This window comes from Thermobia domestica, chromosome 11 (assembly GCF_964235325.1).
Source record: "Thermobia domestica chromosome 11, izTheDome1.hap1.1, whole genome shotgun sequence".
NCBI lineage: Eukaryota > Metazoa > Arthropoda > Insecta > Zygentoma > Lepismatidae > Thermobia > Thermobia domestica.
The window spans coordinates 108,750,837-108,769,438 of record NC_137464.1 but is presented as its reverse complement, the minus strand read 5'-3'; the positions used below and the strand labels follow the sequence as shown (position 1 = coordinate 108,769,438).

The 18,602-nt window shown below is 33.3% G+C and overlaps 1 protein-coding gene across 5 annotated transcripts in view; it reads right to left on the bottom strand.

The window, feature by feature from the left end:
* Positions 1-14,022: 14,022 nt before the first annotated feature.
* The window catches only part of LOC145664351 (cysteine sulfinic acid decarboxylase-like), a 101,966-nt gene continuing 97,386 nt past the window's right edge, over positions 14,023-18,602 (bottom strand). For all 5 annotated transcript variants that reach the window (XM_081730974.1, XM_081730975.1, XM_081730979.1 and 2 more), the window contains 2 exons: positions 17,221-17,415; positions 14,023-14,620 (listed from right to left, as the gene is read on the bottom strand). In XM_081730974.1, coding sequence (XP_081587100.1) covers positions 14,447-14,620; positions 17,221-17,415 — 369 coding nt within the window. In that variant the 3' untranslated portion in view covers positions 14,023-14,446. The remainder of the gene's footprint in view (positions 14,621-17,220; positions 17,416-18,602) is intronic.

Genomic DNA, 18,602 nt, shown 5'->3' with positions numbered 1-18,602 from the left:
ATCTACATCGTCAATGTCAGGTTTTGAAACAAGGATTTCTAGTTGAAATGTATTTACTCGTAGGATGAAAAGAAGACCATTGTGTCATGTGAATAAAAATATTGGTATAGTTTATTTTTTTTTTAATTGTTTTAAACTATAATCATAGAGATATTTTTAAAGGACTTTCGTTCAACAAACAAAAAATGGGCTTTAGAAAAATCTTTTCTTTTGCCCAGGAAACTTTGATTAGGGTCATTGGATGTGCATCATAATATGTTATATTAATTTTAATTTTTGTTACGTTTCCATGATTTTGTATACTAAATTCAGATTGGACATAGGAATTCTTAATATTTAAAAATAATAGAGTGCCAAAAACAACAACGTAAAAAATATCTACAAAATATTCTAATCTGATCACAATCTCATATTCTATGAATATCGATTAATGTTGAAGATCTCTTATTAGGGTGGTCCAAAACTCAAAACTAACAGTGGTCGGGAGTCCACAAGGCTTGTTTGATTCCTTCTGATGTATACAAAGAACGAACAACATTCCAGTACAATTAAGTCATATTTACAGGTCGCTCCATTTTTTTTTTTTTTTTTCAGTTGTCAAAACTTTTAGAAAAAAATGTCACTATTTGTATTCTCAATTTACAAAAACCCTTTCTTCACTGGAGAGGGAAAATTTGTATGATGGTTTTCAACCAATCGAATAATAAACTGCTTCTGTTCCTCATCTTTTGTCAAGGCTTCATTATACTTTTGAATGAGTCTTATATATCTTTTAGCTACATCATTCACTACAGCCATTTGTTTTGATAATTCGTAAACTTCTTGGAAAAAGGAGTATCTCGCCAGTGTTGTGGAGTTTGTTTGAGAACAGACTGAGACTTCTCTTTGTCTTTTTCCATTAGGACATCACATATCGACAGTGTTCTCTCTGACAGTAGATCCTCCAAATTAAGTTCTTTGAGTTTCTTTGTCAGGTTAAATCGTCGTGGAATGTTCGGTAACGTTGGCCGCCGCAGGATTTGGACCACCTTTTCCTTTGTTTCTTCTGATACTCTGTCATCAAAAAGTGCTAATCCTGATAAATGTTAAGACAAATAGCAGAGATGTCTTGAAAATGATGCATATGCATTACTGGAAATAGATTAGTCTAGATAAGTTTTCAAAACTGACAAAAAGTTAATGCCATTGAGAAGGGCTCGGTTGGCAAGTGAAGCTTCATGAACTATTACTTCTCCTGTCTCTATCTAATGATCATATTAAAAGCTATGAACTTATATCTATCCAGCTATTAGCACAGCGACTGCGTTAAATTATATTGTAGTATTGACACCTATAATGTAGTATACAGAAATATGACGCGGAATATACCCCTTACATACCTATATTTTTATAGCGCAGCATTTGTACCTAAAATTTACGAATGAATGAGTATATATGGAGGTGGGATATATAATCTATTTTTTTTTTTTTTTTTAAAGCGATGTCCAAAATATTTATGAAGTTGAAAAGCAATGATGTGGAGGATCAGGGAAGCAGAGTTGTCTTCAACATTGGGAGACGGGCAGATTTGGGGCTTATTCTGGGGGGACATCAATTCCATATCAATTTCCTTTGTGGCAATCGGATACAAATCATCACATTTCTCCCCCCCAAAAAAAACCTTCCGAATTATTGTGGGACAGCCCCCCTCATCCCTCCCGGGATTTGCGCCAGTGCATGGAACAAGTATATAAAGCAAGGAACTTAGAGAGATTTTGTGCATCTGAGCCTTTGACTCAGACTTAATCTCTAGCCCAGACGCATATTTTATTCATTTCTAAATCAATGTAGATCTTTAATAAAATAATATTTAATCTTTAATCTTAAGAGGGGGGGAAATTGTTATTTCCTTTATTTGTTGTATATATATACATATAACACATGAAACAAATTATTTAGTAAAAAATAGTGAAAATATTGTCAGGAAGAAAGAGTAGAAATAGGAAAAATGTACAGAACAGAATAGTAACTCTAAAATATTAGGCGCCATATCGGAAACAAATTCATGACCTTCTTATTAATAGATCTATTCATATGTCACTTGACACAATAAATATTTCAATCAACCCTATTCTAAATTTTCACTAATTCGAATCACACACATCTTCCTCATGTGTTCCATGGCCAACCTACATGTGTACTCTCCCTACAGCCCTTAAATAAGTGCTCAGTCAGATTCACCTGGCTCTTCTCCGATCTATCGCCATTTTCTTTGATGTCAAACTTTAGAATGGAACTGGCGTATACGTAAAATATACCACAGTAGCCTATATCTCCATCCAAAGAATCTCCATTTTCATTGTACCAAACGTTTGCTATCCTATGTTTTAGAAATTCAGTAAACCATACCTGTTCCACCACATCGTAAGTCAGTAAAATCAAAAGCCTTTCATCAATATTTAAGAAAAAAGTAAAAATCCTCTATTCTGAACTTTCTCACTTATTAGTATTACAATTTCAGCCTTTATTTCATACGGAAACATATGAATCTGGCAATTATCACCTCACTTGAAACTGAAAAGAAATGCCCAAAACTCTCCAAAGTCGTTTTATTGAAACCTCTTTCTCATACCTTCACGAGAACTGATTCTTTAAACTTCCGCATTTTCACCTAACATATACCAGAATCTCAGTCATATATTTGGCTCTAATTTCATCCTCCAATTTCTTATCACTATGATAGCACACGAATTTCACCATTTCGGTAATTGTAACTCTTCGAATGTCATTTAGACCCTTAAATGCATTGCAATCACTGTCCAATCTCCAATGTTGACGAAACTCTTACTCCTTTTTCAATTTTCAATAACAACACCCGGTAGTCCTGCAGCGCGTAAGTTCTCCACGTGCTTATCTCAGAATACAGAATTCATCACAAAATAATAATAATAAAAAACTTAACATTCTACAGTTATGTCCTTTAGGCTAAAAGAGTCAGATGATTAATGAAAATGAATGATTGTGAAATTAAATTGCTTGTGTTCTCCCACTGGGAACTGAACTCAGGACCACGTGCACCAAAGATAATGCGCTAGCCATTAGACCAACACGGAGAGCTACAACTTATCACAATGTCAAATTCAACTTTATCTTTTGCGTAAGTATCCTTAAAATTTTTCCCCTTGAGTGTTCGACCGCCCTCAGAAGGAAATGGAAAGACACCCACATTATTATACAATTTACAAACTTCTATCTCCTGGACTTACAAATCGATAATACTCTAATTCGCCCTTAATGTATGGGGTGCTGTGTTCGAATTCCGGTGGGAGATCCTTAAAATTTGAACACATTATGGTGGTTCGGATTCCACCTCAAATTATAGGTTCACATCTCATATAGCTTTTGTGCTAAATGGGTTGCTAAATTTCAGTCACTGCCACCACCAACTCACTACTCCACCTCACTGCACGGACTTCACTGCCCACATCAATGTATCTTCAATATTTTTTATTGAGATATTGTTATGTTTTAATATTCTAAAATATATTCTTAATAATACCTTAAGTAATTCCCATTTTGTATTATCCTCATTATTGTTGTCATTTTGTTTAATTATTATTTTATTTACTTGCTATAATTTACGTATTTTAAATTGTAAGGACGAGGGTTCGCCCTTACTGTGTTTATTTTGTGTATAAATAATTAGTGTACAAGTGTATATAATGTTGTTATTGATAAAGGTAAGTCTGGCCAGACATATATTTAATTACACATATCGTATTATGGGTTATATATATTTATAATTTCATCTTGGCTATTGCTTATTTGTATGTGTATATCTGCTTAAGCTGTATATTCTTGCTTGGATTTCTTTTTCAGCTATATTTAACGAACTCAACATTCAATTTTTTTTTTTATATAGATTTTCTTAGTGATCGATGGAATTTTCCAGAGGCTAGCGACGGTTGCTCGTTTTTCAAAAGACTTTTTTTGTGGATTTTTAAGCGAAAATAAAGTTAAGTAAAATAAAAAGGGAAGGGTCATCGACCATATAAAAGGAAGCCTCTCACCGCATAGGGGAATACTGCTGGGTGACTATGGCTGTTAGAGCCACTCTACGTTATTAAGGTCCTGCCTCGGTTTTTTTTTTTTTTTTTTTTTTCCTATTTTGTAGGGAACGGTCTGAATGATGACCAATGACAGAGAATGAAGGGTAAGGGGAAAAAACAAGGAATGTCACATAACTGCATTTTCGAGAAAACGGCGTTTTAATGTTGAAAACCGCGTACAAAGAATAGGGTTATGAAATCTTTTGCCAATTTTTACATGAACATTTCTACATCTACGCATGCATGTCATAGACAGTCAAATAGTACCAAGAGTCACCTACAGATAGGACAAAGCACCCGAAAAAGGACATACATGGACATTCCTTGTTTTTTCCCCGTACCCTTCAAATGATTTCTCTGGAGCCTGAGTGATGGTATTAGAATTTTCTGATATTTAATGAAATAATAGGGACTGGCCTAAGTGATGGTCAGAGCAAGGAATAAGTGATTTCCTTCGGTCTAAGTGATGACCAAGTTGAGGACATTTAGCTAGTCAGGGTTATAAGCTTAAATGATAGCTTATTGGGATAAGTGATTCCCGTTATCTTCTAGTGAGAAGAAGTAGGTTATATTTTTTTAACCTCAGAGGCAGAAAACACTTTAAGGTTTTTTTCTTAGATTTTTTTTTTTTTTTTTTTTTTTTGCTAGGCCAGAGAAAACCTAAATGATGGTCTTCTCTTTAGAGGAAGAGAATCAGTCATTGGGCTAAGTGATGTCCATTGACAACAGGATCTCTTATATTGTTGGACGGAAAGTTGTAGTCAGGCTTTCCTGATAGAGGTAGGCGTCAGATGAAACTGTGAGGGAATGACGGATCGGTGGAGTCTGACTAAGAAATTTGTAGGAGTCTGTTGGTCTGAGTGATGACCTTCCGACTTAAGGGATAGGGCTCTGAAGTGAAGGAGTTTCATATTTTTTTTTTTATTATTATTTTGCCTTAAAAGAATTTTCGTCGAATCACTTTGATTTACTTATTATCGAAATAAATATTTATCTACCCTGATATGACTAGCAGTTTTCATTTGAGAATATAACAACCCATATATTTGATGGAAGTTAGTAATTTGATTGTGGTTTACATTGTGAGTGGATACCCTTAGACAGCCGTAACAGATTAGAAGGAGGAAACCACAACAAAATTTCCTGTTTTTTATGCCTTTTCTATTATTCTTTTTCTACTACTTTACACAATTATACATTATTAATTTGCATATATGAGACATGACAGTGGTTCGTTTATTATTTCTTCCGACTTTTGTACTTTAACTGACCAACTGTTTCATTAGTTTAATCTTCCCCACTAAATTCTCTACGTATTCACATTACAATCATTTCAAGATGATGTTTAATTTGAATGTTCCATGCCTATTTTTTGTATTTTCTCATTTTACACGCCTTATGGGCGTGCTTTCTTACCTGATGAGATACTTAGCGAAAGATCTTATAATATAGAGTTTTCTCATAGCAAATAGAAGAAAATTGTGCGCATGCTTTTTTCGTTCAACACGCTGGAGATAAGGCAAAACAAGTGAACGGCAACGCTGCTATCGCATCCAGACGAGAGCTGTCTAGAAGAGCGCGTTACAGAACAATGATTTACTGTGTACGTCCGCGTTTCCGTAGATTACATTAATACATTTGCAATAGTATGCCAAACAGAGAAACAACTAGTTGAAAATTCCGTTCTGTTGTTTTGTAAAAAGTGAAATGAGCATTTTAACTTTTATGGCTCACAATTATGCCCTGCAGACCAGAAAAGATGGATGAATAATGAAAGTGAATGACTATGAAAGAAGCGGAAAATTAGAATGTGGCAGGAAACAGGAAATTCCGAGAAAATTCATGAATATGATAATGTGTTTGTGTTATATGTAATTCAAGAAGACGCTTTTTTGATTTGTTTCAGAATGTAAACATGGATACGTAAATTCAGTAAAAAGTATTACTTTCTTCTAAACCGCCGAAAAATTATCTTTTCATGAAATGATTGAAATGATAAAAGCATTTCCTCAAAAATATAGAAAATTTAGCATAAAATTTATGTATGAGATGACCATTTTCATTAAAAAAAGAAGTTATTTTAAAGTAATTATTTCTTTTATTATTAGTGAATTAAGTAGAAATTATACGAAACAAATGGAAATTAGTTACAGGTACTGTACCACATTTATTTCAACATTGACCATAACATCTCACAAAAGAAGGAAACATTTCGTATAAAAAGACAGTTCTTATTGGAATGAACCTAAACAGACAGCCTAACTTCTCTGCTATACATCTGTAAAATACAGATTAGAATACCACATGTCTTCTAGAAGTCCAGACTCAACCATTGACTACCTAACAATTAAAAGCGAGGGAAAATCCGCAGGAGGTTAAGAAAGAGTTTTAATCTGTTCAAACTCGTTCGTTCATACGTATTTCAAATAATTTGTAACGGTTATATTTACATTTTAATGCTACTTCTCACTGCATTGCATATAACATATCAAATAAAAAGAACGGTCAATTATTTGGTTTATATCAACTATTAAATGTAAATGAATAATTCCGATTAAAAGTACTCGCAAATTAAGTGATACATAGTTTTCCATAATTGTTATAATTTGCCATCCATCTTTTCGTGAAGTTAACAGACAATTTGCTAGAACTGCACTGGAGTGTTCGTCTGGCTGCGACACTAACGCTACGTTGTGGAAAACCCCATGAATGCAAAGAATGCTCACACTTTTTACTTCTAGTGGTTATGGTTCTGTGATAATGTTTCCACTATTTGTGGTGAATACATAACAGATGAATATAACTTTATCAAGCTACCCTTGTGATGTCTACAGGCTTCTATATCTTTTGAATATTGAAGCAAATTAAGGCCTCAATACTTTCAGTTTATGGTATTTAATGTAATTTTTTAAACTTAATATTTATTAAAAATATAGTAATATCTGATACCTAGAATCATACTTCTAATCTTACAATAAGTCAGCTTGTGGTAAATAATACCAGTATGTATGGTCTCTGGAGTTAAAAGTATCACTCTAGAATATAGTAAGAATAAAAGTAGAAGCAAGCTTTTATTCTTAAAGTTTTCTTATGGAAAAGCAACATTAACATGTAATACCCAAGTAAGAGAAATTACAACCTGTTGATGTTCTGATTTCATTCAATTCCAAAATGATTCTGTGGTTAACATGTAGTTTGAAAAATAGGTTTTTCGATTGCAAAAATGAGTTTACTTAATCTTGGCGTAGTTTTCATATATTTTTACGTAAAAGAAATAGGAAACTTTCTGTATTACAATTATTTAAATCAACAGAAAGAAACGAAGTTTCCGTGCAGGCAATATTCAACTAAAGCATTCTCTTAAACTAATTAAAATTCCCTAGAAGTTCTGATACTTTATCAACTTACAGATGATTATCAAAATAATGAAAAGACCTAAAGAGAAACCAATTTACCTCATTAATACGGCATGGGATTACTGTTAGCCAACATATCAGTTTTGATTCATCGTGAAATAGAGACATATAAATCATTAATAGTTTCCAGATGACTATTGTACCATCCATCATACAATGCACACTCTGTTCCATCAACCAGGATGGAGGACGATATCTGCTCCAGAGTATGATCACACATATTCAATAATGTTGAGATTTGGATATTGGGCGGGCCAGAGGAGAATAATCACTACTAAAGAATTAGATCATTGGCCGGAAACATTTGGGCTATATGATGTACGTTATCATTTAAAATATCCATATTATCGTGACAGTAATGCACTCCTGTAAATATAATCACATGACACTCAGAATACCAGAAAATTGCATTCTTCAGTATCACAGAGCCGTTCCCAGTAATCACGTAGAGAGAAAGTAGCATAAGTTTTGTTGGATACCCGCAATACAAAACATGACTCGTTGTTGGAAATAAAGTGAAAGAAGGTTCGTCGAACCATTTCACGCCACCTGCAATTCCATTTTCATGTTTTTGGCCCCATTTTCATCACATTAAAATATTGTTGGGGTGATCAGCAGTTCGGAAAATGTGATTTGACCGCGGATGTTCAGGTTATGCAACGCACGTCGCACTATCATTGTCATAGAAAGATAATCCAAATGTTGAGTCAATTTTGCAATTATTTTTGTTGCACTTAATCTGTTGCAGAGCACAATTTCCAAGCAATATCAACAAAGGTTCCAAACGCTGTTATTATAATAGCTCGATTTTAATATTATGTACACGGTCGGTTCAAGAAATAAAAATTATGCCAGTTGTATCTTCATCACAAACAAGAACTGCTCAAAATTTAGTCTATATCACTTTTTTTTTTTTTTATTTGCCATGTTCTAGGTGTTTCACTATGTCACGTGCACCTATTCGGAAAGAATATTCTTAACAAGTAAATAAGACTCCCAGTTTAGCTATAGTAACAGGGCTGTGTTGTTATTCCTTCCTAGGTATGCGACCAAGTAGACGTTCAAGGAAACGAACGTAGTATCATAACTGTAGATGTTGCCTTGGACAACTCTTTTACTTGCTTTTATCTATTCTTTTAGTGCGTCAGAAATACTCAGATCTCAAGGAACGTTTAGGTTTCCCTAATGCTCTCAGTTACATCTTGGTGAGAAAAGTTTACAATTTTACTCACCGTGTTCTATATTTTATTTATAATACTGAATTCGTGAATGTTCTTTGTCTTTTGTCTTGTATATTTATGTATAATACTTTTCTTTATCATTTGATATTTCTATTTATGTATTATTATTATTATTATTATTATTATTATTATTTTAACCTTCTTTTCTTTTCACAAACTACGATTTATTTCTTCTTTGTTAATTTTAATGACTTTTTTTATTTACTTGTATCTCTTTAATATTGTCAAGAGATCTTAATATTTTATTTTTATTAGTTAAAATGTTGTTCATTTTCATTTCCAATTGTAGAAATCTCAAAGATTATTTGTTTTGGTTGTGGTATGTGTAATATCAGAAAACATAGTCTGCGAATGTGAATAATGTCAATTGTTTGAAATGAATTGTAAATTGTTTGAATTATGTGAATGTAAGCATTTTGTAATTTTATGTTAATACCAACACATTGCAACGGAAGGCGTTATGTAAGTTATGTAAAATTCAAAGTGCTGACATGACGCTTCATTTTAAGAGAAATTGGTTTCTAAGATTTCTTCAGAGAAATCTCATATGCACGTGTATGATTTTGGCCCAAATTTTGGAAGCCACGTGCTGTAATGCAAACATCTTTGTTGTATAAATACCTCAGTCTATTTTATCATAAGAGAGAAGGAGGGTTAGAGGAACTCGGACAACAGTTGAAGTTAGAGTCGTCGACAAAGTAACATTTAACAACATTTACTATTACGATTGTGAATACATCATCGTTCTTGTGGATTAAGCATAAATGAAGGTTTTTCAATAGACTGGTGGTAATTGTGAATACTCCAAAGATTGCTGCATTTTGCACAGTGGGACTTCGGGAAATTGATGGTCATCTTCATCAGCGTTGCAGGTACGATCCCGTTCACCTTTTCCTCTTTTACATTGAGAATTAATCATACACTTTGAGTTACATTTTTTTAACATTTCGCTACATAAACACACACACTTTACACATCAAATATGATTTAAATTATATGTCAACGATTATTTATACTTACGGTTCTGTTTTGGTGACTGAAAACAGTGGTGGAGAATCCCCGAGAGTATCTCATAAGCACACCATAGCAGTTCATTAAACCAGCACCATAGCAGCACCATAGCATAAGCAGTTCAGTAAACATTAGCAAGATAGGTACTTTAAGATGTACCTTGAGCTAATGCAAACAATCTGGGTTTACTCCAAGTGCTCTATTAGAAATAATGCTACATTCCAGATGCATTTTTAAAGGAGTACCAACCCAGGTTGACAATATTTACTAATATTTCACCTTTGTTCTTAGTTTTTACTTGGGAGTCCATGTACAAGCAAGAGATTATGACCATTGTCAAACACGTGACTTGGACAAAATACTCGATTCTGACGTACCGTTAAACCTGCAGTTCCATCAATTAATAAAAAGGTATTTTTAACTATCATCAGTTCTTTCATGTCCCACTTAAGAGTGTATTTTTAAATCAATTAAATAATGTAGCAGAGCCAGAATGCATTATTATTATTATTATTATTATTATTATTATTATTATTATTATTATTATTATTATTATTATTATTATTATTATTATTATTATCACTAATAATAATAATAGTAATAAACTACTGTAATATGCTGATGTAACTTTTCGTTTTGACTAGTAAATATTTGTGAAGGTATACAAGAACATTCTTTAGAGCTCTCATGTCACTATACGCGTATGGTTAGCGTCCAAGCCTTTGGCGTTTGAGAGTTTGGTTCAATTCCTGGTGATAGCTCATGTGGTTCAGGTTCTACATAAAACCATAGATCTACGTTTCATATAGCCTCGGTGCTGAAAGGAACTCTAAAATCCAAATTATATAATTAACGACCAAAAACACCTATACTTATCTACCTGTATCTTAAATTAATGTTGATGCTAATGTTATCATATAGTAATCACATTAGATAAAGAAATCATATGATATGCATATGCGTATGGTTTCCATACGCATGCTGCATTAAGGGTGATTTAAAGAGACAAGTTTTGGTGATAGATGTCACTACACTCTTCGTATCTCTCTAATGTATTTTTTATATTTTACGAAAATTTACAATTTCTCTTACAAATTTCAACCTGCAGACTTCAAATTTTTAGAGAAGGAACTTCATAACCTATCGAAGGAAACAATTCGTGCCGATTTTTTATTTAGAATTTTCTTCATTGTTTAATTACTTCAATTGTTAAAGATTTGGGTATCCATTCCAACAATCAAGCTATTTCAATAATGAAGAAAATTCTAAATAAAAAATCGGCACGGATTGTTGCTTTCAATAGGTTACGAAGTTCCTTCTCTAAAAATTTAAAGTCTGTAGGTTAAAATTTGTAAGAGAAATCGTGAATTTTCGTAAAAGGTAAAAAATACCTAGAGAGATATGAAGACTGTAGTGACATCTATCGACAAAACTTGTCTCTTTAAACTGACCTTAAAGATAACAAATTGATTATTTTGCTCTCTAGTCTTTCCTAACTTATTTTGAAGTAAATCTGTACATATATTCCTTTACTGACTCTTCACGCAAAAAGAGGGCCGCCGTGGCTCAGTGGTGGCTTGTCTACTGGCTAGCACGTACGTCTTTGGTGTACGGAGTCCTGGATTCGATTTCCGGTGGGAGAGCCTTTGGAATTGTAATTGTCCTCGATGTTTCTGTGTTCGTGTCCCTGTCGTTAAGGAAGTTACTGGAAAAACTGTAGACTGTAAAAGAGAGTAAAATAAGGACATTAAGTTATTGAGACTCTTTCGGTGAATCAGTTAACTTTTTAAAAAAGTGGTAGAGCGTTCATCTCTGGTGCATAGGGTCCCTGGTTCGATCCCAACTCGTGCCAAGTGAACTTTGGGGTGAACAAACACCGTGTGCGTGTGTTTTCTCGAGGTTCTCCCGTTTCCTCCCACTTTCTTCATTCCACCTCATTTGTTATCATCACGTCTCCTTTAGCCGGCATAAATGTGAGACGTAAAACTCAAAGATTTCATTTCATTTTTCTTCAGTCAGAACGCTAACTTTTGAATAAAGCATTTAAATAAGAGAATTTGAAAAGTCTGCCGTCTAACTGTGCCGATAGAGTATGCAATATTTCTACAACATCTATCGGAGATGTGCGATCATCGAAATGATAGTGGAAGATTTTTTTTTTTTAATAAATGCAACTTCTAAAAACATTAAATAGATGACTCCTTCCCCCCTCCACACTAATAGATGTTTATAGATATATAAACTTATAGATACTTCTCTAGTGTTTGGTTTGGTATTAGTTCTGTTAATGCCACTGCGAAACTATTTAAGCAGCAGGTCCTTTTACCATAATAGAAAGAAAACACCAAAGAGGAAAGTCAGTTGTATTAAAGATCGCAATCTAACTCGAATCTAATTCATGAAGTCAGAATTAATACAAAATTGTTCACTACACATTTAAATAGAAACAGATAACTTTAAGAACTGGAACTTTATCCATAGAAAAAATACATGTAAAATATATATATAGAAAATGAGCCTCAGTAGGTAAAGGGTCATAAAGAATAATACTAAATTGAAAAGACATGGGAAAAAGTGATATTGTTAAATGAGAAGTGTATCTTTAATCAGAATGAAGTTGTATATTTGTTCGAAAATCAATGATATCATCCTTCACTTTAAACAAATTGCTAAATAGTCAGAAAATGAATATTTTTAGATTCTTTTCAACGTATCATTGTCACTTCTGTCTGTTGTCATTATAAGAAATAGTGACAATTAACCATTATAGAGCTAACAGTGTTCCCATAGATCGAATAAAACAAACAACTTGTCTTCCAAAATCAACTGTGGTAGAAAAAAAATATAATAAATAATATTAAAATAGGTATGATAGCAATTTGGTAATTAACTTGGTTCACATACTAACAGATGGCGCTAACGTCATCTGTAAGTCATTCTGACAGTAATTCGTTGTTTGATAGTTGTTTCGAGTAATAGTGAAATATGTACAAAATTAGAATTCGTGGTTTGACTCAATTCTTTTTTCTGGAAAGGAAGACGATGAAGGGAATTCATGAGAGGATCTTAGCTTTTCTATGAAACTGTTCGACTTTGGATAAATGAATTTAAGTGCGCCAGAACAAGCATTGAAAATGCATCACGTCCTGGAGTTCCAAAATAAGTTGTGACATCCGAAATCACCGATGAAGTCATGATTTACTTTCAACCGACAGACAAGTGAAAGTGGGCGAGTTAGCTAGCAGAAGTCACAAGCATCTCAACTGATAGAGTTTACTTTCATTTGCATAATGAAATGCATATGAAAAATCTTTGCCCAAGGTGGATGCTGCGTTTACTCACTCCATAGTAGAGGAAAAGCCGTACTACAGAGCAAAAATTGGTCGAGTAGCTAATTCAACTGGTTCCTCATCCTGCCTATTCACCAAATCTAGCTCCCTCGGACTACCATCTATTACCGAACCTCAAGATTGTCCGGGCAGGGTTAAAGTTTGAGTCAAATGAAGGGGTTCATACAAGATGTAAACGAGTATTTTGAAAACTTCGAAGAAATTCATTTCTGCAAAGAAATCGTGAAGCAGAAGAAATTTTGGGGCAAGTGCGTTGAACTTCGAGAGGACTATGTCAAAAAATAAAGTATGTTATAAAACTTTAATTATTTTCTTTAATATAAAACTAACTTACTTATCAAACCACCCTGGTAGTCTCAAGATAAAGAAATCAAAATAATATACTCTTAATTGATACAAATCATGCCTTTGTTGTTGGTAAAATACTCAAGAACAAACGATAATATACATCATTTACTAGACAAGAGCAATAAATTTTAATTTATTGCACATTCTTTTGTGTCTAATAACCTATATTTCAGAAATTCTCTTATTTGTTAATTGGCTATGCTCATATAAACAGGAAGATCCTGTGGATGGGGAAGTGGGGCAGTTCACCCAGACTCGGCACAAAAGACTATTCGCTATAGACCCTTCAGGAAAACTTTGAGATTCAAAATATTCAGAAAGAGTGAATAGTCATTGTAAATTATTAATGTTGCGAAGTGAATTCATAAAGGGATATCACTATCAATGATGAGAAAAAGTCGAAGTTGGCGCAAAGTAAATTATTCATGCTTAATATAGAATTCTCACCTACATTATTGGCATCACTATTTAGTTTCAGCGCAGGTCCCACACATTGACTGAACGGCCCTGCATATATAATTCTCGTGAAATTTTGAGCATCTCTGAAGACGTAGAATTATTGTAATGATTTCAGATCAATAACAAATATTTTATTGAAACTAGTTATATCAAAGCAGTTACATAATTTTATGTCACCAATATGCAACTATATACAGTGTTGTCGTTATATGTATGTAAAGCATATATACATACTTTTTTTAGATAAGTGTCTCTTGGTTAATTTGTCTAATATTATGTTTGAGAAATATCTTTCAATACATTATAATAAAGAATAGATATTTCATTTAAGCAGAGACTTTCATCTGATAAACAACTTACTTAATTTGAGATTATAATATATTTGGACATAGAAGATAACCACAGATTCTCCTACTGATGCTGTAATTGTTTTTATTATCTCTTACATATTTGATGAACCTCTAAAAATTATAATACATGATTTCTATGAACTATGTAAAAAAATGTTTAGCTCCAGCTCTCAAATTAAATTTTTACAGATCAGAGCCAAGTCTTTCCATTTCGTTTAAGAAGTAGTCTATATCTATATTCGTTAAAGCAGAGTTCTGACTCACAAATCGAAAGAAATTCGGTAAATCTCGAAGTGGTTGGTAATTGATCATCATGCTTCCATCTCGAACCATTCTTTCCTTTAGTTGAGGAGCTATCTATATATAAAAAAAATAGATAAAATAAAAATGAACATACAATATGTAAAGAAACTAAATTAGAACTAAACAAAAAAGTGTGAGATAGGTTGCTTTTATGCGCACAATATCCACCTGTGTACGTTCCATTAAATCATTAAATCAAGACTAATAAATATATTAAAAACTTGCAATTTCCTTCACATTCCATGCAATTCCTTTCATATTATATATAAAATTAGCCCTCCAATGTAGAAAGACTGAACAGAAACGTGAGAGCTACAATTAATTGAATTGATTTTGAGTTTAATGTCTCTTTCAGCAGCAAGGCTATATGAGACGGAGCCTACTGATTAACGTGAAATCCGAACCACATGAGCTACAATTAAGTGTCACAAGTAGGTTAAGAAGGCCTTGATATGATATGAATTTATTTTATTGATCCAAAGATACTTGTCTTTTAATAAGCACACAAATTCAATATGAAAACATATTTAAGAGACGTTAGAGCTTATTAGTGACGTATCACAGAGATTATTTACATATCATGAAACTATGATATTGAAGTAGTAGTTATTAATAAATAGAGAATTATTAACTATATAGTTGGCTTATTCATTAATAGAGTTGTCTACTGATCATTAGGTTGAAAAATATAATTTCTTCCTTATTTATAGCAATAATTACTCTCTGTAAAAATATCTACAGATACTTATCAATTTTATCGATATTTGAAGTTGGAAACGTGTCAGCTATCTGGATTGGCAACGGTTAGGCAGCGACTATAGTGTTGAATTAGGATTAGGAATTAGATTTCTTGACTTTCGGCATCTATATCCATGTTAGCCTGTCACTGATGAGGGATGACATTCCTGGGGTGATCACACTACTCAGGGAATTGAAGAAGGAGAAAAATGGGGAAGAAAGAAAACAGCCTGGGAACATTAATAATAGCTACCATCCCGGCATTTGCCTGCTGTGAATGAGCAAAACCTAGGAAAACTTCATGCAGGATGGTTTTCCTGAAAAAGCTTTTACTTTTTTGACCTAGTGTCTTATTGGGCTGTTGCTTGTGTGTTAAGACAAACCCCTACTACGTGAAAAGCAGTAGAACGATAATGTGCAGTGAACTACGCAGTGATAGTGTAAATTGGGCGACCTCCCGGATGTTCGAGAAGGATAAATTATTACCAAGGTGATGGCGGCCTACAAAACTCACGGAAGAGGAACAATGATCGAAATAAAATCTTCAGTGACAGGTCTCCCCGAGCATTAAAGCGAATTGTCACTTTAAACCATCATGTGACTGTAGTGCAAGTGGACAGATGAACTCAAGCAGAGCCTCCCAAGGCCTGTGTAGACAATTATAGTTCGTTACGAATTACGAGACATGGACGTAGGGGATCAGCTTGCACAGACAAATTGCTGATCAAGAACTATAATGCTTTATCACGACGCCAATGGTGCCGCGAACATGCAACATGAACCGCTAATAACTGGAAACGTGTGATATAGTTGGATGAGTTATTGTTCACCTTATTTCAATTACGGGCCGTATTTATATGTGGTGGATGCCCAAGAAAGGGTTATATCTCCACCTAACCGTGAAACATGGCGACGGCTCTATGATGCTGTTGACCGCAATATCCTGGTTTCAATGGATTCTGTGCTAACGCTTACCAGTCGCGTCACTGCCTGATATTACGTTGCATTCTAGCAAAACAAGTGTATCCTATTGTCTGGATGTTGTATCCAGGTAATGACGCATTATTCCAGGATGCTAATGTGCTTATTACATAACAGGAGCTGCTGCGACGTGATTTAATGAAACATCGGGATGAAGTTGGACACCTTCAATGACCTCCCCAATTCCCAGACCTGAACATAGTTGAACATCAGTAGTCTGTTTTGAAGACACGAATCCGGTGCAGATTTCAACCTCCATCCTCTCTCACGGAACTGAGTAATGCACTTCACGCGGTATAGTCTAAAATTCGACTTGTTACCATTCATCGCCTATATGACTCCATTCTACGTCATCAGAGCTGTCTTGAGGGTGGAAAGTGGTCCAACGCCATATTAATATTGTACTTGTTTGTGTTTTTCGCACTTTTTGAGGTATTTTCATTAAATTGATAAGTATATGTAGATAAATTACTCTTTTTCATTATCGACTAAAGTTGTGAAAATAATAAAGAGAAGAAACAATGGCGAAGTGATGTCGGAAGCATGTGAAGAAATGCAGGTCATTACCACGTAGATAACTCAGCATTGAGATCTTAATCAAATTAACTTCAATCTTCAATGAAGAAACTATATTTCCCCAAATAAAAAGTATGCGAAATTTAAATCTTAGTCGCCGAGTTTAAAATATTTTGTTCTACATACTTATCTTCTAAGATGACTTTTACATTTATTTATTTATTTATTTATTCCTCTAAAACAAGTTTACTTTCTATTTCCCTTCAAATATTTAGCAAAGCAAACGATTTTACATATACAAGATCATATATTGTTTTACATCAGTCAGACAATATTATCATTTAATATTTCATTATTCTCAAAATAAAATCTCTTTGCTATCTATGACTTCCCAAAGCAAAAACAAAATATCTACTTACTTTATGCAATTCGTCTTTATACTCTGGTGTATTTTGCTTGTTTCGAAGTCTGGGAGGTATGTACCAAAAACACACATTGATGAAATCAGGCTCTTCTAGGACCATTTTGAAGGAAGGTCTACGTTGCAAGTTAGATATCAAGTATCTTGTCGTATCAAATAATGTATCCACGTGACGCTCGAAACCATTTGTTCCCTATAAACAATAAATTAATAAATTTAAGTACAAATATCCTAAAACTTTTAGGAATAATTTCAAGTAAAATTCATTCGGAGTTTACATTTTCTCGAAATAATTGTAAAAGAAAAATCACAATAAAATTTGAAGACCGCAGCGTCTTTTAACTTAAAAAGTTATATACAACATCGAGATAAGATCGTTAAAAAAAAAAAAAAAAACTTTATCATGTCATGACATCAAAACATGATTATGATGTATCTTTCAGCTGCATCCTGTAACCAACATCTCTAAATTTATTACTGTAGTATTTCATAAATATTTTCTAGCATCCTAAGTTCCAAATTATAATATGCTTTTTTTTTTTAACAGTTTTGTCTTAAACATGGTAAAATTGGGGCGAATTTTACTTGACAAACTCTTGAATAAATACATATCTACTCACAATCTTAATTAATCTCAAGTAGGTTGTTACTATGGGCCAATTCTACAACCTTTCAATAAAATTTTCAGTTCGTTAACTAACGAAGAAAATCATATACGATGTTACTATTTACCATTATAAGACGATGGTAGAACGTTCATTCACTACTTATCTGTCTGTTAAGTTACCAAAATGTGTCAGTAGATAAGAGAATTAGTCCTGTAAATAGTTGATCATCGTGGCACAATTACACTAAAAGAATTAACTTTTTTTTAACTAAGACTTAGTTGTTGCACTCAAGCTTTCGGCTCTCTGTACACTGAGGTTAAAATCGTGTTAAATTAAGTGGTCTAATCCTTTACTTGTCCTAATAATAAGAATCAAAGTACGTTCATATTCAGTATCACCATTATCTATTTTCAAATAAATAAGTTGAAATGATACAGTTTAAGTTATAATTAAATCGTCACAATATACTGATGTTGAAATGCACAAATACAGTGTGTCCGTAAAGTTGCGCAACCCAAAGTTTGATTGTGTATATCTTTTGAACCAAGAACGATAAAGTCCTGAGACTTGAAACAAATGTAAGCGTGTTCTATGTAGATATTTTTGAGATCTTGAACAATGTTATAATTTGTAACGCTTTTGTGTAGTAACGAAAGAATCTACCAAAAGTGTAAAATAAAAAATGTACAAAATGAAGAAAATCAGTATTTAGTTGCTGAAAATTGATTTCTTGTGGGTGAATTCCTGTGTGTTTGTGCAGTATGCATCAACA